The sequence below is a fragment of the Epithele typhae genome (genome assembly GCF_022376455.1).
Source record: "Epithele typhae strain CBS 203.58 chromosome Unknown BXZ73scaffold_139, whole genome shotgun sequence".
In the NCBI taxonomy this organism is placed as follows: domain Eukaryota; kingdom Fungi; phylum Basidiomycota; class Agaricomycetes; order Polyporales; family Epitheliaceae; genus Epithele; species Epithele typhae.
The window spans coordinates 19691-43716 of NW_025954330.1; the positions used below are offsets into that span (position 1 = coordinate 19691).

At 65.6% G+C, this 24026-nt stretch overlaps 2 protein-coding genes across 2 annotated transcripts; both read left to right on the forward strand.

Annotated features, from left to right (window-relative positions):
- Positions 1–12367: 12367 nt before the first annotated feature.
- Positions 12368–12610, forward strand: BXZ73DRAFT_57162 (uncharacterized protein; the record flags this gene model as incomplete). The annotated part of the gene is made up of 2 exons (XM_048021547.1): positions 12368–12479; positions 12534–12610. Coding segments are annotated over 2 exons (189 nt in total), but the record flags the coding sequence as incomplete, so codon positions are not given.
- An 8521-nt stretch (positions 12611–21131) lies between these two features.
- BXZ73DRAFT_82848 (uncharacterized protein) lies at positions 21132–22300 on the forward strand (the record flags this gene model as incomplete). Its single annotated transcript, XM_048023797.1, has 4 exons — positions 21132–21198; positions 21253–21335; positions 21489–21912; positions 21939–22300. The coding sequence occupies 4 exons, from the start codon at positions 21132–21134 to the stop codon at positions 22298–22300; spliced, it is 936 nt and encodes a 311-aa protein (XP_047871382.1).
- Between the last annotated feature and the right edge of the window lie 1726 nt (positions 22301–24026).

Here is a 24026-nt window from a genome sequence, read left to right on the forward strand (position 1 = left end):
TCGCGCCATCGGCGGGCTCGCCGAGACACACATCCCCGAAGCACTCGTCGCGAAGCTCAGAAGGCCCACGTGAACCCCCACGCTCCCCATCGAAGCCCGCGCGGCCCGCGCCACCCCGGCAGCGGCCCAGCACTCAAACGCCGCGAGCTGCGAGGCCGGCTTCCCCAGTCCGAAGCCTCGGCCTCGCCTTCTCGCGAGCCCACTCGGGGCTCGAGGCCCGGAGCTCGGGGCTTCCTTCCCCTCTGCGACCGGGGGCGCTAGTCCACTGACGTCCATCATTGAGTGCACCCAGCCTCGAGGTGAGGCGGGGGGAGGCGCAGTGCAGCGCCGGGAGTGGTGACTCGACCGCGCAGTCGATGCGAGCACCGGAGCCGACGCGTGCGGCGGAGTGGACGGTCAATGGGAGCGCCGTGTGTGCGGGTGTGCCCCCGACCGCTTGCCTGCTGCGCAGTCGGCTCGGCCGGAATGATCCTCGCTGGTTAAGCCCACCCGCTCGGCGCCCCCGCTGCAGGTACCGCGCGCGTCCCCTTGCGCCCGACGTCGGCGTGGGCGCAGCGTCTTCGGCGAGGGGGGAAGGTACGAGGACGAGGAGAACCGCCGTCGGCGCTCAGCGCAAACAGGCCTCGGGGAAGTCGGTGGAGATGGGCACACCGATGGAGAAAGCGGCTACTTGAGATTCGCGCCGAGCGCCGCCGCTCGTCTCTGGCTGGAGCTGGTTCGCGGCGCCAGTACGTCCGCAATCGCAACCGTTCGTGCGCCGCGTCCTGGATTGGATTGATTACAGACGAACCGGTGTCTGCACGTATGCCGTCAGCATGCGAGTGGCACAGGGACCAGGGGCACAAGTCCGACGCAGACCGGGCAAGCGGTGACATGTCTTCGGGCAGGGCGGAGTCGATCAGTGACAGTACTGCCCGCAGAACCACGGAATATGTGGAAGTCGTGCGGTAAGGATCCACATGGGCGTATCATTTTCACTAAGGAACACAATTTTATGACAACCGTTGACTGCACGGACCATAGCGCCTCCTGCCCAAAACCCTTCAGCGCTCGGCAGTATTTGTGCAGAAAACAAAGGACGGCTCCTCTCAACGATCAGGTCGTGCGCAGTGTCGCGAGTACACTTTCCACGCATCCCGCCCGCCCACTCGAAACACTGCGAGCCGCACTCGCCGCGCTGACGCGCGCGCACCTCGCGTGCCTTGTGAACGAAGCGTCCAAAGGCCCACCCCCGCCTCCCGCCTCGATCCCTTCTCCCGCCCCGACGGCCCATAGTGAGCCCGAATGCCACGCGCGACGTGCATAATTGCGGACGTCACGCGGCGCACGCGCACGCGAGACGAAGGAACGGCGCGGGCAAGGCGGACGCGACGTTCGCGCGCGCGACGTGCGGCCGTCGCGCCCCGCGCCCATCGCCACGCGACCCGCCGGCCTCGGCCCGCGCGACAGCGACAGCGTGGCCGTGGGCACACCACGTCGTCATCATCCCCAGCAAATACGTACGGGCGCGGGGGCGGACCCCCGCGCGCGAGGGGCACCCGCCTGCGCATTTCCCAGCCCGGGATCACATCGGTGCACGCCCAGGGCTTTCGGCGCAATACGGCCGGATGCGCGGACGCAGTCGAGTGCGCGCGCGCGCGCTGCGTCCATCTCCGCGGTGCAGGATCGGATATCGAGGGATGGCTTCCGCCCGCACTCTGCCCGCGCTCGTCCGCCCACTTGGGCAGGGCACTGAATGTGTTGCCAGCGTTGGCGGCCGAGGCGCGCGGGGAGGCGCGCGAAGCGGTTTGATGTTCACGAGGAGCGAGCCCCCCGCGCAGCCCAGCGAGCCTGATCGTGCCCTGCCGAACGCCCGTGTCGAGGTCTAAGCGGAAAGCGAAGAACGTTCGGTGGATGAAGCCCTTTCCCGCGAAGCAGCGGGCTCGGATGGACACCCTGGCAGACAGGCGACGCCAGGGCGCGCGGGTCGACGCGCCCTGCCACCCCCTGCCAACTCGCGGCCGCGGCCGCGATCCCGCTCGCCGCCCGGAGCCGCCCGCGAAGACGAAACGAAGATTGCGCTGGGGGTCGAGGACCCTGCCGCCGTACGCACCGATGCGTGCAATGGCTGTCGCAAATTTTCGCGTCTTCGTCCGACCGGACGTCTGGTCGCTACGGACGGCATCATCGAGGTGCTGCCCCGCCGCGAGGCCAGAGGAAAACGAATGGAGTTATCAGTTTCATCTCTATGATCGCCTGCGGTCCCAGGAGGTCTGGATAGAAGGCCGCTGGTAGTGCAGCCGACGGCCTAGCATGGGGCAGCGGTGCTGGACGAGCGAATGGGTGACTGCTGAAAGCTTGGTGCGTCCGATCGCCCGGATGTCGCCGTGTGCTGGTGGGTTGCTGGGTGGAAAGAGAGAGCGATCTTCAGTAAACGAATAGATAGGACTAAAACGCGCCCGCTCGAGATACTGTGGACGTGCGCAGAGCGCATGTGCGGCACCGGAAATACCGATGCGACGGACTGGCGGCCCGCGAGGGTGAAGCTTTGAAGGACGGAATGAAAGCCTTGTTCGCCTCCGCGATAACTATGCTTGCAAGCAGTCAGGCAACTATCCGGTGTCCCGTCCTCAGGTCAATGCCACCACAGCCGGGGACAGCTAATGTACATAGCCGAAGCACAAGCCACCGTCTGAGACGATGCAGAGATACTGTCCACACTGACATGGCCACATCGATCCTCATCGCGTTGCCGGCAGGCACCCGGATCGCCATCCCGGCGCATACCGCGATCTCAATAGCACTGAAAGCAATGGCCTGTACACCGTGAGCACATGGAATTCGGCGTGTCGGAAGCAGTACAGCCCCGCTACATTTGGGAATGGACAGCCCATCATGCGATATACGCATCATCGTAGTGAGGAAATAGTACAGCACTAATTGCTCACCTGAGTTTCCACATCGAGTCGAGCAGCGCCACGGGAGGCGCCGTGCGTGAACATGTGATCATTCGCCTGCCAGAGACGACAGGAGCCGAGAGGCGGGCAATTCGTGGTGACATGTTGACGTGGAGCGGCGGGGCGCTGTCAAGCCAGGAGACAATGATGTACAGGGAATCCCGCTGCGTTAATGAACAATCACTTTAACGACGCGAGTAGGGCCGGAACGTACGGCATAGTGAGTAAGTATATGTTCTGACAATGTGGCGTAGTCGTGGAAGTGATATGGGCAAACGAGGCCGAGTGGGAGTAGACGTGCAGTGGCGTGGCCTACGACGTAATCAGCTCCTCTGTCTCTCCCGATAACGAGATCGGCCACATAGCCGACGATGCACCGTAACCACCACCATCACAGACGCGTTCATGCGGTCGTTGAGAGCTATGTCTACGATATGCGCTATGTAAACCCTGCTCAGCCGGACAAAACATACGTGGAGCTTACTGACCCGGACCAAAATAGCAACAAGATAACGTGTGCACGGCAGGAGACGTCTCGAGCGCCCATGGGTCGTCAATAGATCGCCTTCCAGGCATGGTAGTGCACCATCCGATGCAAATCTGGCGGCAGATACAGCACGGATGACGTTTCGTAGGCCTCGGCTGTTTGGCACGCCGGAGGAGCTAGGAGTGGTGATTGTCGGCCCAAGTTGCTGGTGACGTGCAAAAGAAGTCGCACCTGCACGTAGCTCATGGCAGCAGATATCTTCCTGACCGCTGGCCAGGATGAGCAGAGGACGTATGCGTGTGAAAATCCACGAGGGATGGGGAGTTCGAGGTCGTCTCCCGGATAGGCCTTCACGGCACGACTGTCATCGAGAGGCGGCAACCACACGGCCTCGCTGGCGTTGACGTCGTTCCTTGAGGGATCCCGGCATTTAGAAAATCGGCAACTCCGGCCCCAGCGCAGATGAACAGACTCACATCAGTGGCGAATGGAGGAGTCGAGGCGGGGCCGTAGCTTCACCCTGGATGACACGACATCTCGCGGTATCAATGCTCTCCATGAGTGGGAAAAGGAGGGGTCCGTGGGTGCGGGAGGCGAGGAGAAGCAGGCGGAGGAAAGTAGAACCCTCGGCGGGAGAAAGCATGCGAATATAATGGACACTGAAGACGTGTGTCAGCAGCTAGACTCGTTCAACATCGTAAGGGGTTGCGTACGTATATGCGCACCTAAAGTCACATTAAAGCAGTTTCCGTATGTCCTCCTTCATGATGGTCCGTGAAAAGAGCTTTGGAGGGCACTGAAACTGTAGTCAGCCGATGGGTCTCCACTGCACAGAGATGGACAGGACGTAGGTGGACAGAAGACGATGCGGACAGATGGTAGGAACGCTGAGCAACTGAATTCACTCACGCAGCAGCTGGGAGCGAGAACAACGGCGACAACCGGAACGATTGTCGTAGATGATGATGCTGAGGGATGATCAGACATGCCGTACCAGACAGGGGTAGCAGCGACACCGAGAGGGATTGCTGCCAGAAGTCGCGGTGTGAGTCAGCGAATGTAATTTTAACGAATATATGCGGTCTGCGCACTGTTTGGTGAGGCATATCCGGGCGTCCAGTTCGCAGGCAGTCACGGCAAGATGGATTGCTTATTTTCGCGAAAAACCTCCACGCGAAGTATCGGATAATCCGGGCATATGGAGCGCCATGCGGACGCGTGAAGTCGTGCAGGAGTTCCAGGCGAGGGGATAGGCGCTTCCGATGCGCGGGTAGGAGGGAGGAGCGGGAGTCAGGATGCGGGTCGGGATGATGGAGGGCCCAGCCTGCGGGGAAGGGCGCTCCCTCGGGGGAGTCGCGGAGTTGAACTCGAGGGGCACGGGCGCCACCGGGCCCGGTCGGAAGAAACAGGGGAGTGGATCGGGCGTTTGTCCGGTTATACAGACTAGTAGCCGATGCGGATCCCGGCAGAGAGACGCCCGCCGCTCTTTCTCCTCCTGCGCTGGCAGCCCACGACGCCACCCGCCGCCCTAGTCCCCCTTCTCACCGTCCGTGTCCGCATGACGCCCCCAGTGGCACCTGCAGCACATGCTTGCGGCGCGAATCCGGCTGCTGTCGGACACCTCGACGCGCAATCGGTCGACTCCAGCGGTCGCCAGCTTCCGTGCGTACTGTCGCCCATCTCGCCTCGGCAGTGCTCATCCGTACGAATTCGTTGCTCCAGTTCGCGGTCCCCGGACGCTGAAGTAATCGACCCCCGACGTAATCGTAAGTCGTTCCTCCCCATGGACCCCCAGCCCTGGCGGGCATCGTTCCCGAGCTCAGCGCAACCTGACGACAGCTCCATACCAGGCACGCCTCGCCTCCGCTTTTGTCGCCAGCGGCACGACAGCACGGAACCTATGCATGGAACGCACATGATCCTCCCGGCCTCACGCCGCCCGAGGCCCACGACGGCTAGTTGCCGGCTCGACAGCCGGCGGGTCCGAAACACTCTTTTCCTCTCAGCGCGCGATCTATGACGACGCTGCATACGGATGCCGTACTTTGCGCGACGACGGCTGGGCACGGCGGGCACTAATGCAACATCGGCGGCCGCGCGAGGCCCGAGCAGGGCCGCATCTGGGCTCCTGCAACGGCGACTAGGACGTTTTCGGGGGCGCACTTCATAGGTCGCCCCGCGAAGCGGAAGCTACGCAGACAGGACCTGGCGCGCGGCCTCGCTGCGGGGCGCGCCTCACCCTCTCAATCCCCGCCCTCGCATTGCGATCGGCGGCGGATGCTGGGCCGCCTTCCCTGCACCTGCCCTCATGGACCGCCGCGTCTTCGTCATCCACTTCAGCACTTCCCTAGCACTTACCACAGGTCCCCGCGCACGATCGGAGGCAACTCAGCGGCTGGCACCCACCGGCGACATCCCTGATCCCCCGGCATCCCCGAGTCAGCGCCAGTCACCCACACCGGGTGCAGAGAGGTGTTCTGGACGTCGCGCGCGCTCGCAGCCTCCGCCCGGTCAAAACGAATACATCCAATCGCCCGTCTAGAACACGGGCGCGGCGGGCCGGTGCGCTCTGTCCTCTTGACCTTCATTGGACCCACGCGTGGATCCTCGCAGCGCGATTCCGCCGATGTCGAGCGGGAGAAGCCTCGTCAGGCGCGCCCACGCACCCCATTTGCGCTCCCCCGGCCTTCCAGCAGCAGCCGTGCGCAGCCGCACGAGATCTCACCCTCGGGTTGCCGTCATGCCGTGGCGGCAGCGTGCACAGGCGGAGGCACTCGCACTGCCAGTCCAGTGCTATCTGACCTCCGCACGCCCGACCAGGAGCTCCCAGCACCTGCGCGCTGGCTTCGCGAGTCCACCGCCGCGTCCTCGTATGCGGAATACACCGCGCGGAACGTTCCGCCGCACACGCCCGCCGTCCGCGCGCCCGTTTCTCCTCGCCTCCTCGCGCCGCCGACCGTCCCCGCCTCGCGGGCGCCGCGCGCAGCCTTCCCGCCTCCCCGCACCCGCACCCCCGTCCCTCCTCTGGCCCGCCTCCTTCCCCGATAGCGGGCCCGCAGCGCCCCCGGCCTTCCGCTTCCGGCTTCTAGCATCCCTCGCGAGTCGCCGCACGCTCTGGCCGCCGCGCTCAAGCCAAGCCCCAGCAGCGCGAGGCGGGCGCGGATCCTGCCCGTCCTTCCACCGCGCGCTGATCCGCGCACCGATGATGCGCCCCCGTGGACGGCCTCCGCCGCCCCTCCCGTCTCTCCGCAGACCTCGACCGTAGCTCGCCCCTGCGCCCGATCACCCACCGCATGAATCGATCCCAAAGCCCAACTCCGAGGTCGACCCGGGGGGGCTCTCCCGCCGCAGTGAGCGCGAGGCCAGGCCCACGTCCTCGCGATCCGCGCGAATCGCGCGACCAACACGAGCGACCTGCGGCAGGTGGTCCTCGCTGGTCTCATCCGATGGGGGCCTTGCGGTGGCCGTCCTTCCTCTTCCTCTTCCCGATACGCCCCCCTCCGCCGCCCAATCGCGCGTCTCGTGTGGCCGCGCGCGTGGGAACATCTGGAAAGACCTCCCTCGCCCCTCGTGTTCCCCGCACGCCCGTCCACCTTCGCGCATCCGCGCTCCGCGATACGCGTTCTGCGTCCACAGAAGTGCTGCAGCATCTGCCACCCGGACGGGATTGGCGGCGGGATTAGCCTGTGTGGCACAAAGGCTTACAGCCTCGCCCCGCCGAGCGTCCTCGCGCGCGCGCGCGGCGAAGCCCACCGCCGGAGCACCCTGCCCACAGAAGGGTGCCCACCCCAGGACGCCCGCCCACAGCGCGATAGCGTTCGCGCGCTCTCTCCAGCCTCGCCCCCAATCCGCCCCCTGCGACCCGCGATCTGGAACGAGCGATGACGATCTGGCCGCTCGCGGGCGGCGGATCGCACCAGAGGGCGCACGCGTGGCGGCCACTCCCCTCCCCCGTGCGCGTGGCCAAAGGTCGTGGTCGCGGTCGGTCGCGGTCCAGGCTCTTCCCTGCGCGCGCGGGGGGGCCCACGCACTTGAGCCAACCTGGCGTCCCCGTGTCGGCTCCCCACCCACGCACCCACGAACGAAAGCGTCCGTCGCCGCCGATCCCTACGGCGCTCCGCTCGCGATTGTCTTCTTCCCGCCCGCGTCTGCGTCTAGTGGAGGACCCCTCCGGGACGACGCGATCTCCGTCGCGCGGGTCGGTGGACTCGCGCCCGCGCGCAGATATCTGGAACGGAGGCTCGGATGGTCTCGATTTATGGGCGCGCGCGCGCTCTCCGTGACGGAACGCCGCACAGCTGAGTGACAGCACGTTTCCGTCCACCCACAGATCTCACTGAGCGTGGATCCCCACGAAGCCCGAGGTGCTAGTTGGGTGCCGAATACATACCCATATCCCGACATACCCATGGTATCCCGGCGCCGCGCCGCTCCTCTGCACCCTCTCGGCCGACCGTCCGAACAGGACACACCGCGCGTACGTCCTCGGCTGCGAACCCACATCCACCTCCGCGTCTGCATCCGCATCCGCCGATCTTCAGCGCTCAGCACCCGCGGCGTGGGCTCGGCCGGGTGCCATGCTCTCCCTCCCTCCCGTCCTCTGTCCTCCAAGCCCGCGAAGCCTCTCACACCCGTGCACGTACGCCCCCATCCCGGCGCGAGTGCATCCATGATCCATTGCCGCCGCGCCACCGCGCCTTCCCCACCTCGGCAGCCTCACCCGCGAGTCCTCTACAGAGAGCCGACCCGTCCTCCCCACGCCGCGCCCCGCAACTTCTATCCAACCGTCTCTCGCTCAGCCGTAAGTCCTTAAGTTCTTCCCCCAATTCCCGTGCGGTGTTCATAGATCACGCGCCTGCCATACATACCGTCCAGTCGCCGCCATCGCACCTCCGAGACTCTGCCGACGCAGCCCACGTCAAAATCACGTGCCGCGGCGGCGATCTCGCAGTGGGATAGCGCTCGGATCTGCATGGCACGTCCGCGTCACCCCGCGTCCCTCCATCGTCACCGGTACCTCACCCTCTCGTGAACCCGCCAGGGCGACATCGCGCATCACACATCAGTCGCGGAAGACGATGGCGATCGCTCGCTGGACCCCCGCCGCGTGGAGCGAAGGGGGGAGAGGAACCCGCAGGAGAGCCCTGGGCGCAGGTGACTCCTGCGCCGTACGCGCGGCGTGCTGGGAAGAGCACTATAGGTTGACGGGAATCCTGAGCGAGGATCCTTGGAGCCCTGGGGCCTGGGGCGGCGCGCGTGCCTTGGGCTTGCCCTTCGGGAGTCAGAGCAGGCTCTCGCGGGGCGCCGATCAGCGACAATCCCCGCGTACGTCTGCCGTCCGTCTTCCGTCTCCGCGCCCCGTTTGACTTTGCTAGCCGCGTGCGCGTCTCGGGGCGTGCACGCATCAGGCGGCACCCCGCGACCCTCGCCTTGATCTCGGAGTGCGTCCGGAGACCCTTGCGACTCCACTGCCGACTCTAGTACCCCTCGATCCCGCCAAAGACGATGACGAAGACGAAGACCATGGCCCACGATACTGATAGGTTCGCCATCTCAGGATCTCATCCTCTCTCTGGCCGTGGGATCCCTCGAACGCAGTAAGCCATCCGCGCCCGCCGCGAGCCGCTTCGAAGTGGGCACTGATTGCAATCGTCAGCGTCCGTGTCGCTGAAGGATCGAGTCGATTCGCCGTGCCGACTTCTGGCCTTCCGTGTCCTGCGTACGGCTACGACGCGGCGGCGTCACATTTAGGGACGTCCTCCACCCTCCTCCGCGTAGGTTCGTCTCGAGAGACGTTCCACGCCACACGGTGTCAACGTTTGCGACACCCAGGCCCCGGGGTCCCGGCTCACGATCCTCTCCCCGCGTAGCACGCCCGCACGCCCGCTCGTGCGCCCGTCGACATTCACCGCGAGCGAGCGACCCCCAAACAGGCATCATGCAGCATTGCCCCCACGCCATCACCTCCAAACAAAACGATCACGTACCCCGCAGTGCACCCGTCCGCACCTCACCCACACCACTCACATATCTGGGCCCAGGCCCGTCAGCGACCTTGGCGACCCAGCTCCTGGTCTCGTATCTCTTCCGTCCCAAAACCCACCGACACGCGCTGCGAACAACTCGAGAGTGTCCGGGCGCGTGGTGCGCTCCGGTCCTCTCGGAAACCGGTGGTCATCGACCCGCCGGTGCTCCCCGGGCATCTGTTCCGCTGACCACTCTTTCCCCTGACGTTTGGCGACCCCGATCTTGAATTTGCATTCTACGCCTACCACATGGGCGTTAAATGAGGACGACCGAAGAAAGGAAGAAAACAAAACCCGCTGGGGCCGCGATCACGGTGCGCAGGCATGCAATCCGTCAACGTCGCTCCCACACCGTCTGCGTGTTATTTGGGTCCGTTCGTGCACCGCCCGAGGACTTGACGAACGGACGCGCGCAGCACGTCCGCACGAAACGATCGAACCGAAACGATCCGTGCGGGAGAAGAGACGAACTGCGAACTGCGAACCGCGACCCGGCGGTGCGCGCGGGGATCGGAGCGAGATCAACGCCTGCGCACACAGGTCCCGGAGCGGCGAATAGGGGATTTAGCTCGCTCGAGACGTCCGGAGCGACGGCGGTGCGGGCGGAGAAGAGGTCGCTGGGGCTGGGATGCGCGGGGCGATGAGCGAGTGACGGCAAGCGACAGGGCTATTCACGCGCGCACGCTATATAGCCCGATCTACTGCTGCATTCATGTTGATTCGACGACGCTCGCGCGCAACGGGCGGTGGCGCGATCACGCACGCACGTACGAACGCACGGTTCGCGGAAGCAAAACAAAAAGGCCCACGCCCCCGTGCCACCCGCGGAGGATCAGCGCGCGATCGCGCCACGCGCCACTTCCCCGTCCTGCCGGCTGAACGTTGGACGAAAACGCGAACGAAGCCCCGGGGCGGCTGCTGCAGCGCGCGCATCGCCCGGCGCACCAGTCCCCCCGTTCTCTTCTTTCACGCCACCGGCCCCAGACGCGCGGGCGGGCGCACACTCGCAGTGTTCTGCCGGCCGTTCGCGCGCACATCCCGCCCCGCAGGACGCGCGCGCTCCCTGCGTCCTGCCGCTCACGCGATATGTGCTCTGTGTGGTCACAGCGAGACAAAGCTGAGACCCGTCAGCGTGTCGGCGCAGACGCGCACGGACCAGACCGCGGTCAGTGGCACCCTTCCGCCACGCCACGCCACGCCCCGGGCCCCTCCCCATGTCCCAGGTCCCATGCTCTGCTTCTTCGATCGGCACCATCAGCGCCGCGGCGCCGTCCCCGCTCGGGTCGTGCATTCGCGCCTTCGCGCCTTCGCCCGCCCCGGGTGCGCGCGCGCGGGTGTGGGCGCGTGGGCGCACGAGAGGGGCGGCGGGCGCATTCAAATTCACGCCGGGCACAGTTGATTTCACGAGCGGGGGGTGGGCGAAGCGCGAGCCCGGGCAAGGGCGGCGAGCCCGAGTCCGAGGGGGGCGACGGGAAGGGTATCGGCGTGATGCAGATCTCCGGAGGGGGCGATGGGCTGGATGGGGCAGCAGGCGGCCGCGGGGGCGGTGAGCGCAGATCAGGCTGGGCGCCAGCTCGCGCGCGGGGGGCGATGAGCTCGATGCGCGATGAGCGTCGATGGTATCTGCGCTAGCCTGGCCTGGCCCGTACGGCGTCCCCTCCCGCCCGGGACGCGCGCGACGGCGAGCCGGGGGAGATGGGGGCTTGCGTTGGGCGCCGCGGGTCGATCGATGCTCGCCGACGGGTCGCTGGCGTGCCCGTGGCGGCGCTCCGCGCAGGAGGCAGCGCGCATCCGTCTGCCCTGGGCCGAGAGTGTTCGCCTTCGCCCCGGACGCAGGCGGGTTGACGCTGCCCGAGGGAATCGCATCGCCGCGGGGTGGGAGAGGGAGGGAGGGCGGAGAGAGCGGGCAGGGGAGCGGCTGCGACGAGCGCGGAGGCTGGGGGTCGAGGACGGGATGGAGGACGGCCGGATATGGAAGGGCGCCGAGGAAGGGAAGGGCAGATCTCGGATGGGCCGCGCGAGGAAATCGCCGTCTATTTCCAAGCCGCTCCCCCGGGCGTTCCTCGCGATCGCGCGCGGGCTCGTCGCTGCGCCCACCACGCGCGCCTCGGCCGGCGAGCTACCTTATATTACGGTCGATCATCCTCGCGTGCCCCTCCTCGTCACCCCGCCCGCTATATACGCCCCCGTCCCGCTCCCCGCCCCCCATCCTCTCCCGCCATGGCCTCCCGTCCCCCTCGCCCCGCCCAATCCGCCGACGACCGTCCTCAGCCGCTCCCCAGCCTCAACGAGCTCTTTCCAGGTGCGCCCGATGACGTCGTTCCCCTCGCCTCATCCTCATCCGCCCCCAGAATCGCTCTTCCGCGGCAATCTCCCTGCCCTCCAGTCCCCCGCCGCGACCTCGCCATCGATCACTCTGCAGCCCCTCTCGACCTCGGTGAGTATCTCTGCTGTGCCGACCGATCTCCGCGTCCTCAGTCCCGCTCCCCCAGCCTCTGCGCGAATCCCACCCCGCTCTCGAGAGCCTCCATCCACACTCCTCCCGCCTCCGATCAGCAGCGTCGCCGTGCGTCGCCCCATGCTGTGCCCCATCCTCCTCGCAACTCCCCCACTCGCCCTACCCGACCGCCTCCCTCCCGTCTCCGGCCTCGGTCCCGTCCTCGTCTCCCGTCTGGGCTCACGCCGCTCGGCCTCACCCTGGCCCGTCCCACACGACCGCCACCCCGCCTGCGCCGCCGACGCACGTCGAGCCAACTCGCCCGCCCTACTCAGCCACCCATCACCATTCCGCTTCATCCGGCCTCCAGCTCTCCGCGAGTCCCTTGAGTGCCCGCAGACAGTCCCTCTCGCACCTGTATGAGCCGCCGGTCGCTGCCCTCTCGCCACCGGCGATGGGCGGCAAGCCCAAGGCTCCAGCGATGACGAGCGCGGACGACAACGAGCGGCGGCATTGTTGCCCACACTGCCAGAAGCGGTTCAACCGCCCGAGCAGTCTCGCTATCCATGTCAACACTCACACCGGCGCAAAGCGTGAGCCCCTCCTCGCCGCGACCGACTATATGCGTGCTAATTCGCCTCCCGCAGCGTTCACCTGCGCGTTCCCGGGGTGCAACCGCAAGTTCAACGTGAATTCGAACATGCGTCGCCACTACCGCAACCACCTTACCGCATCTCGCCGCCGCGACGCCGTCGCGCGCATCATGCCTCCCTCTCCCGAGCACTCCGCCGCCGTCCTCCCGCCCTACGCCCACTCACACATGGAGTCCGAAAGCTACGGCGCGCACAACACCGCCCAGCCCCTTCACCCCAACCCTCACCCGCCTTACCCCCACGCTCACGCCCAGCCACCGCCCATGTACCACCGGGCCTCGTCCGACCCACGCTCCCGCTCCGCTGCGGGCTACGACTCGGGCTCGGGCTCGCCCTCCACGCACTCTTACTCGCACTCTCAATCCCGGTCCCCCACGTTCTCACCCTCGCCCGCCCCGTCGCGCTCCCCGTCGCCGTCGCTCCTCCCGTCCCCCGTTTCCGCTGTCACTTCTCCGTTTCCGCCCACGCCGCGTTCGCTGCCATCCACGTCCTTCCGGCCCGCCTCGCCCCCACGCGCGTACTACTCCCGTTCGTACTCCCGGAGCTCCGGCATCGGCGAGTACGAGGACCCCGTGGGCCACAAGCCCTCGACCGCGGAGTCGTACCTCCGCGGTGGCCCCGCGCGCGAACGCGATCTCCTCCGCCCCCGTGCGGACTCGTCCCCAGAGAGCCGCCGCGCCCGTCCGGGGCCGTACCCATCGCCGCGGGAGCGCCCGCGCCGGCTCTCTGCTGCGGCTGCGCCCGATGGCGGCAAGAGCTCAGGCGAGGCGGACGCGGATGCGGAGCGGGGCCCGTGCGACGTCCCGAGGTGCAACTGCGCGGCGGGCGCGCTGGGCTCGACGCGGCTCCGGCCGGCGTTTCCGGACGCGGGTGCGCTCCCAGGCTGGACGGTGCTCGAGGACGACTCGGAGGGCGGGGACGCGTGAGCGTGTGCGCCCGCATTTGGTCAGTCTCCCTGGTTGGTTCGCTTCCCTGTCTCTGGCGCACGAAGTGGCAGAACACTGTTGTGTATGGACTGCCCGTGTCGCCGTCTACGATGATCCCGCGGGGGCGCCCGAGACGGACGCTCTCGCACTGTTTTCCCGGCTGTCTTACATACGCACGCACTCTCTTCCCGTATATAGCCCCCGCTCTCCGTCCCGTCTGTCGTACGCTGTCGATCCTGCTGTCCGTTAGTTTCCGTGCCTCTGTATTCCCGAGCAACCCGTCTTCCGTCTTCTCTGTCCACCGAACGCCGGTGCACGATCGCCGCCGCCGCTGCCGGTCGGGGGCGCACAGTCCCCGACGCCTGCCATACACATGTCCATGCATGCATACATACATACGCCCGTCTCCGCATTCCCCTGTCCCTGCCTCCCTGCCTGTCCGCCGCTCTTGCCCAGCACGACCGGTCACGACACGCGCAGGTACCGTAGACGTTCCCCTCCCCCTCGTCTTCCCCCGCTCTGCCTCCGTCCGCGCGCATACGAATCGTCCTCCCGTCCCGTCCTGTCACCGGCCGCACGTCCGCGGCTGTCACATTACCGTCGAGCCCCTCGTCCAAGCACCGGAGCTCCCGGATCTTGTTCTAGCCCGTGTCCCTTCGCCGCGTGCCGCCTGTCTGGAGGGACCGTGCTGCGCTTAGACCTGTAGATCTGGCCGCCTCGGACGGTAGCAGCTACTTGGGTTACATTGCCAGGCGTAGTCGACGTCCCACCCGCTCGGGGTCCGTGTCAGTGTCAGTGCCTTGCGTCGTAGGTCGGCCGATGTATCGCTATCACTTAGTCCTCGGTCCAACCGACCCTCCGCGGCTCCAACCCCGGTCGTGTCTGCGACAAACACCGCCCGCAGCGCCCGCCTGGCAACGAGAGAGCCATGCGCGATCCCCCCATTCGACGCACCCACGCGCTCCGCGAATCGCCAGCCAAGACTTCCGGAGTCCAGTGAGCTCTGACTCGGTTCTGACAAAAACACGAGGAACGCGGGCCCAAAGGGATCGAGCGTCGCCGGTCCCGTCGCCCGCGCACGGCAGCGGAGGGAGCTCAGCCACGCACGGGAACGTGGAGGGGAGGAGGAGGAGCACTTCCAAGCGGACGACGACGGGCGTCGCGGGCTGGAGTCTGGGCCCGGCGCACACACTTGAGTCTAGCGCTCGAGGATCGACGCCCGGCCGGGAGGGCGGCGGCCCTGGGCCTGATTCGATCGATGATCGCCGCGCGCGGGAGCGATCGGTCTGGCCGGTTCGTCACGCGTGGAGGGTGAATTCGTCGACCGCGTAGGCCGACTGGGCGAGCGTCGACGTCGGTTTGACATCACGCATGCGATTGGAAAAGGCGTTGCGGTTTTCGGGATTTCAACCGTGCACGTGCGCGGGTGCGGAGTGCTGGTGCACGCGGGGGCATCTCCAGGGCACCTGCGATACCTCCGGTGCGATCGCACGCGTGCGTCGGACGTACGGCTGCGCGCGCTCTCGGATTCGTGCACGGTGCACGTCCTCCGGGCGACGTAGGGCGGCGTCCGCCACGATCATGCATGTGCGCGGACGCTGCGGGTTTTAAATTTAAGTACTAGGTAAGGGACACGCTCGCTCGGGTCCGCGCCGTCATCGTGCATTGATCAGGCACGCGCGAGCTGTAGCTCGTGCGTACATAAGCAATGACGCGCTCGGGAGGCCCGCACGTCGCACGCCAGGCGCGAGGTATGCAGTGGCTTGCGCTAGCGCCAGCTATAATAGAGCGACGCGCTGCGGGCGCGAGACGGGGCCGGCCAGCCGGCCAGCCTCGCATGGCGGAGATGAAGGCGGCGCACGCTGGAGACTGAATTCGCGCGCGGGCCGAGCCTAGGCGGACGCGGGCGGAGAGTGGAGGGCGGAGCGGGGGGGGGGGGGTCGCCGTACGTGCGCCCGCTGCGCCCGTCTGGGTGTGATGTCGGGCGGAGATGAGGCGGGCTAGAGTGGCGCGAGGCCTCGCGAGGCGCACGGGCACTCGATTGGAGTGCACGCGGGCACGCGTCTGGCGCGACGGTGGGGTGCTCGCGTGCGGCCGCTAGTGCGAGCGTCCAGGGATAATCAATATTGTGTTTCCGTTCTGGCGAGGGCCGGAGTCGAAGGTCCGAGGGCAACGGTCGTGCGCCCGTCAGCGAGCGTGTGCGTCGCGAAGGCGTGCCTTACGTGTCCAACGCCCGCTTCCCCGAGCATGACGAGGGTTCGCGTTTCGTCTCGCGAACGTGCCAAGTGCTGTTGCGAGCGCTGAGCCCTCGCGCGCACGGGGACCGTCTCGACGCTTCTGTTCCGCACGAGCCCGGCCGGCCGTGCGTCGTCCTGGGGCATGAAATACATATGGGGTCAACCCGGGCCATCAGCGAGATCCGCACGAGCCCACCGGGATCTGCGCGCGGGCGCTCGTTCGAGTGTAAGCACCCAGCCTCGGCCCAACGCGGATGACGAGATGGCAATCATCCATCCCATGATATCGCCGTTTGCCAATTTACCGCGCGCGCGCCCCCGGGCCTCCACTCGAAGGCCGACGCCCGTGCCCCGCCGGTCGAGTCACCCGAGGCCTGCCAACACCTCGACGTCCTCGAGCGCGGCCCACCGGGGCCGCCCCACCGGCGAGGCCCGCACGGTTCCCAGCCGGACGCCACAGACGACAAATGTCGCGGGCGCTCGCGCTGGCAGAGGACAAGGGCTGCGGGGAACGGCGCACTCCACGTCGACGGCGCCCAATCTCGTGGGCCGGGTATCGTGAGTCGGGGGACGTGCGGTGCGCGGTTCGGCTCTCGTCCTCGTCCTCGTCCTTGACTCGAGCCGAGCTGAAGGCTGACGGTGCGCGCAGGGCCCGTGGTATGTACCGTGTATTTAGGCGCTACTGGCCACCGCCGATCAGGGTCGGGTGCACTACTTACGGGCGCTCTAGCGTACATACTCCAGTGAGTGCGCGCTCCCGCACAAAGCGCGTCGTCGCAGACCGAACCGGAGGGGACCGGACGCGCCGTGCGTGCGCGCGCGGCAGCCGGTGCGGTGCCCACTTCGACGACACGGCGCGGAGCTGGTGTCGGTGAGCAGGTGCCGTCGCGGGAGGGACGGAGGACGGATGGGCTCACGGACCCCGTGCCGCGCGGATTCCCAGGCGATGCCGGACAGGCACGTCCGGCGTGGGCGGAGTCGGGTGCGGAGCGCGCCGTGGCTGCGACCGATCGCGGCGGGGGGCGCGGTCGACGCGCTATCGCGGTATCGGGAGGGCGTCGTGGAGAGGCGAAGACGAGACACGCGATGACGGAGGCACTGACGGAGGGCGTGATGCGGGCGGGGATAATTGAGGTCGGATCCGGGCTGCCCGGGCGGGCTGCGGGGAAAACGTCCGGTGGACGCGACATTGCATCCAGGGGAGGGGGAGGACAGGGGAGGGGCGTAGTGCGCCGCGTCGGAGGTGTGTGAGGCTGGCACTGTGGGATCGCTCCGACCGAAGAGGGATGGTCCAGGGGGCGGAGCCACTGAGGTTCGCGGGTGATCCACGAATGCAGTGTCGGCGCGGGCGGAGAGAGGCACGGGGGCAAATGAGAAGGAACGAGGGCGTCGCGTTCGTGGCTGCGGCGGCTTCGGCGACCTTGGAAGATTTCCGCGTCGTGGTGATGGTGTGTCGTTGCGGGGGCGGTGAGAGGCGTTTGGAGCTTTGCTCGTGAGGAAGCGTGAGCACACGTGCGACGAGGCATACGTACGCATTTGGAAAACCGTAAGATAACGAGCAGACGCCAAAGATTCAAGTGAACGTTAGGCACACAGGTGAAGTGGTTACCACTTCCAACCTATCAGTGATGTTAAAATCGTCGACTGCTCTGCTCGTTCTTAGGACTTACCATTGATGTCCTAGCGCGTCGCGTTCAAGGTACATCTGCACATCGGCGTACCAGCGTCCCAGTATCAGCTCGAGTTCCTCCCGAACACGCAGTGGCTTATCAGCGGCGACGGAGCCCGCTCAAAGACACAAGACTCCATTTAGCAGAGCCATAACGAGCAGCGCACCTCCGACCCGCGCAAACGGGGACGTCGGGGTACGCGCAGCAGCGCGCTCAGCGACATTTCGGTCCGAGCGATCACGGACAGCACTAGACATCGACGGCGACCGTGAGCGCGACATCCCGCCCGGAGACTCGGAGGAGAACGCACCAGAAGTCCAGCCTCCTCGACGGGCGACGGGCGCACGGACCTCTGCCGCGCGCGACTGGGCCTCTAAATTTAATACACCGGCCAGGTCCCCGGACTCACCGCGTCGAACGGCACCAGTGCAAGCAACACGTCAAGAGCCACGCCGCGCTCCCACAGACCGAAGCCAGGCCGCTCTGCTGAGGCCTGAGGCCTCCGGCGTGCGGAAGCGAGCAGGGAAGCGAGGCGCGCCGAACGGCCCACGGGGCGGGGGCGCCGGCGTCGGTGGGCGGAAACGGAGATGCAGTGCCCCGAGTGAGCGCGAGAGGAGGTGCGCCGACCGGAGTGGACGCCTGGCGCGGGAGGCGAGGTGCTCTGGCCCGCGCGTGCACGCTTCGACGGCGACGGGGGGCTTCGCGGTCGGGCGCACAACGCGCACTGGGACACCGCCTGCTCGTAGCCAACGCGGCGAAGGCGGCGGCTGGAGGCGTTGGTGTTCTGATATCGGGACCGGGGAGTGGAGTTGGGCGGGCGCGACGAGGAGCGGTGGTGGGAGGGTGGGGCGCCGTGATCGGTGATAGAACAGAGCTGCAGACGTAGACGCGAGCGAATAAGTTATGCATTACGACGGGGTGCGAGGACAAGTTCTGAGAGGCGAGGCCAGCCCGCGTGATATGGGAGGCAGAGACAATGCTGTGTCGGTACGTCAGATCTGACAAGTCGCGAAGGATGGCTAGGACTGACCATCGTACACGATCAGGGGGGTGGCTATGCTTCGATGAACATGCGGTACCCCCAATCCATCACGGAGGCGGGGTTGTCGTGCAGCCGACTAAGTTCAGAGGGTCGGGATCGAGCAGAAGAAGAGTCGCAGCTGGAGAAGACACGGTGGAGGGGAACGATGACACCGAGAAGGCACGGGAAGAGCTGGCGTGAAGAGGCAAGGGGTCTAGACTCCGTGGTGGAGGGCGTCCCGGGGACTGCTTGAAGTGCGTCTTGTAATGGCGACGCATGTTCGACTTCACGTTGAATCTGCGCATGCAGTTCGGGTATTCGCACATGAACGCTAGCGAGACGTGGAAATGCCGATCTGAGTGTTGCCTTGTCGCGCACAGCAAGCTGATGACGTACGTCGCGCCCCAGAATGGGTATTGAGATGCGTGAGAACGGCGCTGGGCCTCTCGAACCATCGTTGACAGACCGGACATTGTCGTGGGTGTCTGTGGACGTCCCTCGTGCCGGAATCAGAGAGCCTTCGTGTCGGAGGCGCCAGCCCGGCGTCGCGAAACGAAGCCGAGCGTTGCGTCGAGAACGCCAGCCTAGGTTCGTCCCTTTGGGGAGGCGGCAACTGACACATCTCCGGAAACGAGGCGCTCCTTCTCAGGGGAGGGATCTGAAGCTGCAGCTCTTCTGAGGGTAAGAATATCAGTATGATGTTTCGTGATTGAAGCAGAGCAGCATACTCGAGAACAGAGACCAAATGCCGGGGAGAGATGGACGTTCGCTGCTGTTCATCTGAGTTGTAGCTCTGGGGTGAGTGCGTTTCGTGGGGGGTCCCGTGAGAAGGTGGGTGGGGACGTTCAGCACCTCGCGCTGCGCATACTAAAATACGGGTCTGGTCCGCCCCTAGCAAAAGCGCAACATATGGGTCAATGTGTATTCGTACACGTCAATGTAGAGAAGTACGCACGCAGCCCATCATGTCACCCTGCCACCACTAACTACCTCGACATGGCGACGCAAACGTGCGCCCACATGTGTCGGACGCTGTTCATTGCCGATGCGACTGCGTGTGTAGTTCCTGCGGGTGACAGACGCCTTTGTTGCGAGCGCCACTTAACGTTTTCCACTGAGCAGTGAACGGGAACTACGCCGCGCAGTGCTTGGTTGTGAGCGAGTCGGACTCTATCGGGGCCGTCGGAGGGAAGAAAATAGCGTGCGCTGTGTCACGTAGTGAACCGTGACTTATTCGGTCACACATCACATATGATGATTAATGTGACCAGTGATGCGGCAGTCGTGACGTGGACCGCATACATGCGTGCAGAGCCTTTTTGGACCGCGACAACGACGAACAATTGGCGGTGAGCCTCAACTCGCTCTATGTAAAGCTCCGTATGTTCTTTGGAAGATCATCAACTTCGGCCCAATACCTCTCATCGTCAATGTCATGTACAGCACCGACGTTGCATCTCTTCGTGGAGCGGACGGAGAATCTCAACAACCGACTCAGCGCAGCAGATTGAGTGAGTTGCCACAATCGTCTCTCGTACAACCTGCCACAGCCCTCATTAAACTATATTCAGGCCGATTTCCTCAGACCGAGAGACGGTCGTGCTACACTGAGCATTGCCCAAACACTCGTCCACCGCGAACTCTACATCCCGGCGCCACTCTGCGCGCCGAACCTCCTCTGCGCCGTTGCAGCAGCAGCATCATGCGCCCGCTGCCACTTATCCCCTCTACCATTGTACGGGGCGTGGCGATGTACATCCAACGACATTCATATGTCTGATCCCGGAAATTTTCACCCGTCGTGCGCACTGGGGCACTGCACGATCAAGGGAGTATCATGGATGGCGAGCGCGCCTTCTCTCCACGGCGACCAAAGTAGTGACCGAGGCCTCGTGCAGGGCGCCAGGCGTATGCCACTGCGGGGATCGAGGCCATGGCTTCTCCGATTCTTCCTGCGCGGCCGGAGGCTCGCCAAGGCGCTTCAGCTGCCGATTCGCTCGGGAGACCGGGCTGCCAGGTAAGTTTCGTGCACCCTTGTACTTTCCCTGGGCGCTGACGGCACGACGCAGGACCCTTCTCGGCCATGGCCATATCTGGATCAAAGGACCGTGGACGCTCAGGCAATCAACGGCCGCGAACGCAGCGTCTGGACTCGGCCTGCAGCAAACACGAAGACGTGTTTTGGTCGGCCCGAGCGCGCGAGAGCCTAGGGGCGCCGCCCGGGACAAAGCAAACGGATTGCCGCCGCCCAAGGACGGCCCCCCGAACCTTCGTCCATCTGCGGAGGAGGGGAGGGGGCTCTTCTGCGCTCGCGCAGGCTGTTCAGAACAGTCCATTTCGACGTGTCGGCGGTGATGCAGGGCCGTCGTGACTCACGCCCCAAACGCGCGGTGTCGTAACGCGCGGCCGCGCAACGGCCGTGGGCAACGCGCTCTCCCGGATGGCGCGCAGAGCCCAGCGGGCGCGTCCGAGTCTGGGCGCGGGTGTCTGCCTCCCTCGGGACGCCTTCCCGTGGGGTGCGCTGCGTTTTCCTGCAGAGGCGTCGCCACTGCGAATGTGAGCCTAACCCTCCCACGGCGCGCGTTCACCGATCTATTCTGGCGCCCTCTTCGGGGCGCCCTGTGATGAGGTGTGTAAGTCGGCTATAGTGCAAAGGCTGATGAAACATATAAAAGGTTCTGTACTGAAGCTCAGTCGTATCGTATCGTTTCCCGTCTCTCCTCTTCCTCACGCAGATCATGGATCCCTCGAAGCGTCTTCCCGGTAGCAAGCCGACATTGCCCAGCTTCAGAGAGATGTTCTCAGGTATGCAGCCCCGTTTGACGCGACGATGCGAACCCGACAACGAACATCCCACAGATGTATCGTTCAATGTATCGGAACGCCGGCGACAGAATACCCAAGGCCACGGACCGCATGCATTGTCGTCGAGGCACGGAAGCGTGAGTTCTCGTGACTCGTTCACTCGCGACCTTTATTCTAAATCATGCAAAGGAACACGCTTCGAATTTTCACGACCACCATACCGCGTCGACAGGCTATATGCACTCCAACATTTCAAGCCCTTCAGCTGGTCCTTCAAGCATGAGATCTAGAGGTTCTACCAGCGGTGCTTGGGGCGGAAGCTCTCACCATCCGGACATGGCCCTGCGACCGCTCGCGACTGCCACCCCCGCCAGCCATCCGCCAGCCCTCCTACATCCCTCGTTTCCGGTACCTCATGCCCACTCTCCTGCCCGCTCACCACTTCCACCCCCGGGAACACGAGTCCCAGCCCTCCATTACCCAGCTCCCCGGGGTCGATGGCGAGACGTTCCGTCGAGTCGCTGTTATCCTCCGCATCCGCATCAGCGCAAGCACCGGACCCGAGCCAGCACCCCAACCTCCCGACGTACCACCTCTCCGCAGAGGAGTGCCCGCCCGGGGACGACCGGCGGCACGCGTGCGGGATCTGCCACCGCCGCTTCAGCCGCCCCAGCAGCCTGCACACGCACATGAACGCGCACACGGGCGCGCAACGTGAGTACCCCGCCCGCTCATCCCAGGCCGCCTGGTCCCGCTGCGGCGCCGGCCTGCCGCCCCTTCCGGCCTCGCCCCTCCTCACCCCGGACCTCGTCTCCCTGCGCCATACGCGTTTCGAGTTTCGAGTTTCGTGTCTCCATTCCCGCTCTCGCGCCACCTCCGTCCGGACGCCGCTGACCCCGCGCACCTCTCGTCAGCGTACAAGTGCCCGTTCCCGGGTTGCGCGCGCCGCTTCAGCGTCAACTCGAACATGCGCCGCCACTGCCGTAACCACCGCGGGGGCGCGGCGCTGTCCAAGGCGCCACTCCCGCCGCGCGCGGGTGCGCTCCAGCACCAGCACCCGCGCGACAGCGAGGAGGAGGACGAGCTGTCGGAGCCCGAGTAGCTTCTGATATCCAGGCTAATGCGCGGCGGGCGCGTCCGCCGTCGTCTTCGCGGGTCTGCGGAGGTGCGTTGGCGTTGGCTGCACGAATTGGCCGCTGCGCGTCACTGAGATTTTGCTCCTTTCAGGGCAGATTTGGGATGCGCGGGGGAGGCGGACTGGACGATCGGACGTCGCGAGCACGGTGCCGTAACTTATCAGCCCCGTCAATTTCACTGTCGTCATCGGTCCGGACGGTCGCTTCGCCGGGGGGAGCTCGTGACGGGACAGCGCCCGCGGGCGCTGGAATCCTGGGCTCGCGAAGCAGGTGGGTTTGACTTTGAACTCTGCGGGACGCTAGGGCGAAGTTAGGCACTGCGGGGGCGTATTGCTGTGCTCTCCGCGCGGGCTGGCGTTGAGCGTGGAATGTAGGCCGTCCCTGGACGTGTGGAACTTCTTCTAACACAGCGCCTGGTCTCTTACGCCGGAGTGTCTTGAGGCGTGGCGTGAAGTGTACTAGCTTGAGCACATCGCTGTGCGCTTCACAAGTATCCTATGCTCATTCTTTGAGACGAGATTGGCTCGGAACCCGGGCAAATTGTGTTTGTGAGCCTTCCTGCGTTGGCTCGTCCGCCTCTTCACATGACTAGCAGGTGAGAGAGGTTCATAAGCCGTCATCGGTAAGTTCTATTACAAAGCTCCGGTCGCCTAGATTACCCAAGCGACCGCCTCAGCCGTCCGGGCGCCAGCTCTCCACCATTCTCCTCGTCGCCCTGACATCCCCTGTCACGCACCCCCTTCGAACATGGCCAGTTCGCGTCCAACAAGACGACACAGCGCCACGCTGGTCTTGAGATTGTGACGTTTCACCCTCCCGCTCCCCGACGATACCTCCGACTCGACAACTAGACGTGTTAGGCCCGACGCACCCTTGATCATGACACGCCTCAACGCTTCCTGGGATGTTCCCCCGACGCGCGCGCTCCTTACGCGCGTTCAACGCACTCCCGACACGCCCCGCGCTTCAACGCATACCAAGCGTGTGCGGCTTTGATGCACCCTTCACTGTTCCCAGCGCGCGGCCGCCTGAGTCCCTCACGGCTGTGGCATTATGAGCTACTGCGTGCATAGGTACAACATATGCAATGAATTGGGCTTAAACGTTGAGGACTGAGCTGCCAGGGTGATGAGCCCCAAACCCTGTAATCGTCGCGTCCGTGTTCCCCTGCCCTTCGACGGCCGCAGCTGAAGGACGGCACGCCGGGCATCGTCACTCGTGCGTGTGAGCGGTGCCCTCCCTCGTAGATCCGGCGAGCGTTGTCCAAGCCACACGCGCCTCCAGCCGTGAGATCGCGGCCACGTCACGTGATTTCTCCGTGAGGTGCGTCGGCAGATGCCAGAGTCTCGGCGGTGGGACGGCGGCGACTGAGCGCGTGAAACTTGAGCACTAGATAAAATGGGGGAAGGACCCACAGTCGAGCGAGGGACAGTTGGATAGAAGGACGTTCAGTTTGTGGGGCGGCGCAGTGGGGAGAGCAGGGCAGCGGACTCGACGGGCGCATGAGGCTACCGACGGGAAGGTACGCGCGGGGACGAGCGGACGGGACTGGGACTGGGGCCGGGGCGTGTGTGAGAGAGGGGGCGCAGGCTCGGAGGACGGACAGCCGGCCGAACCCGGGCCGCGCGTGCTGCACGCTGAAGGTGTGCAGGTGCGGACATGGAAGTGGGTTCGCCCCCGAGCGTCCGTCCC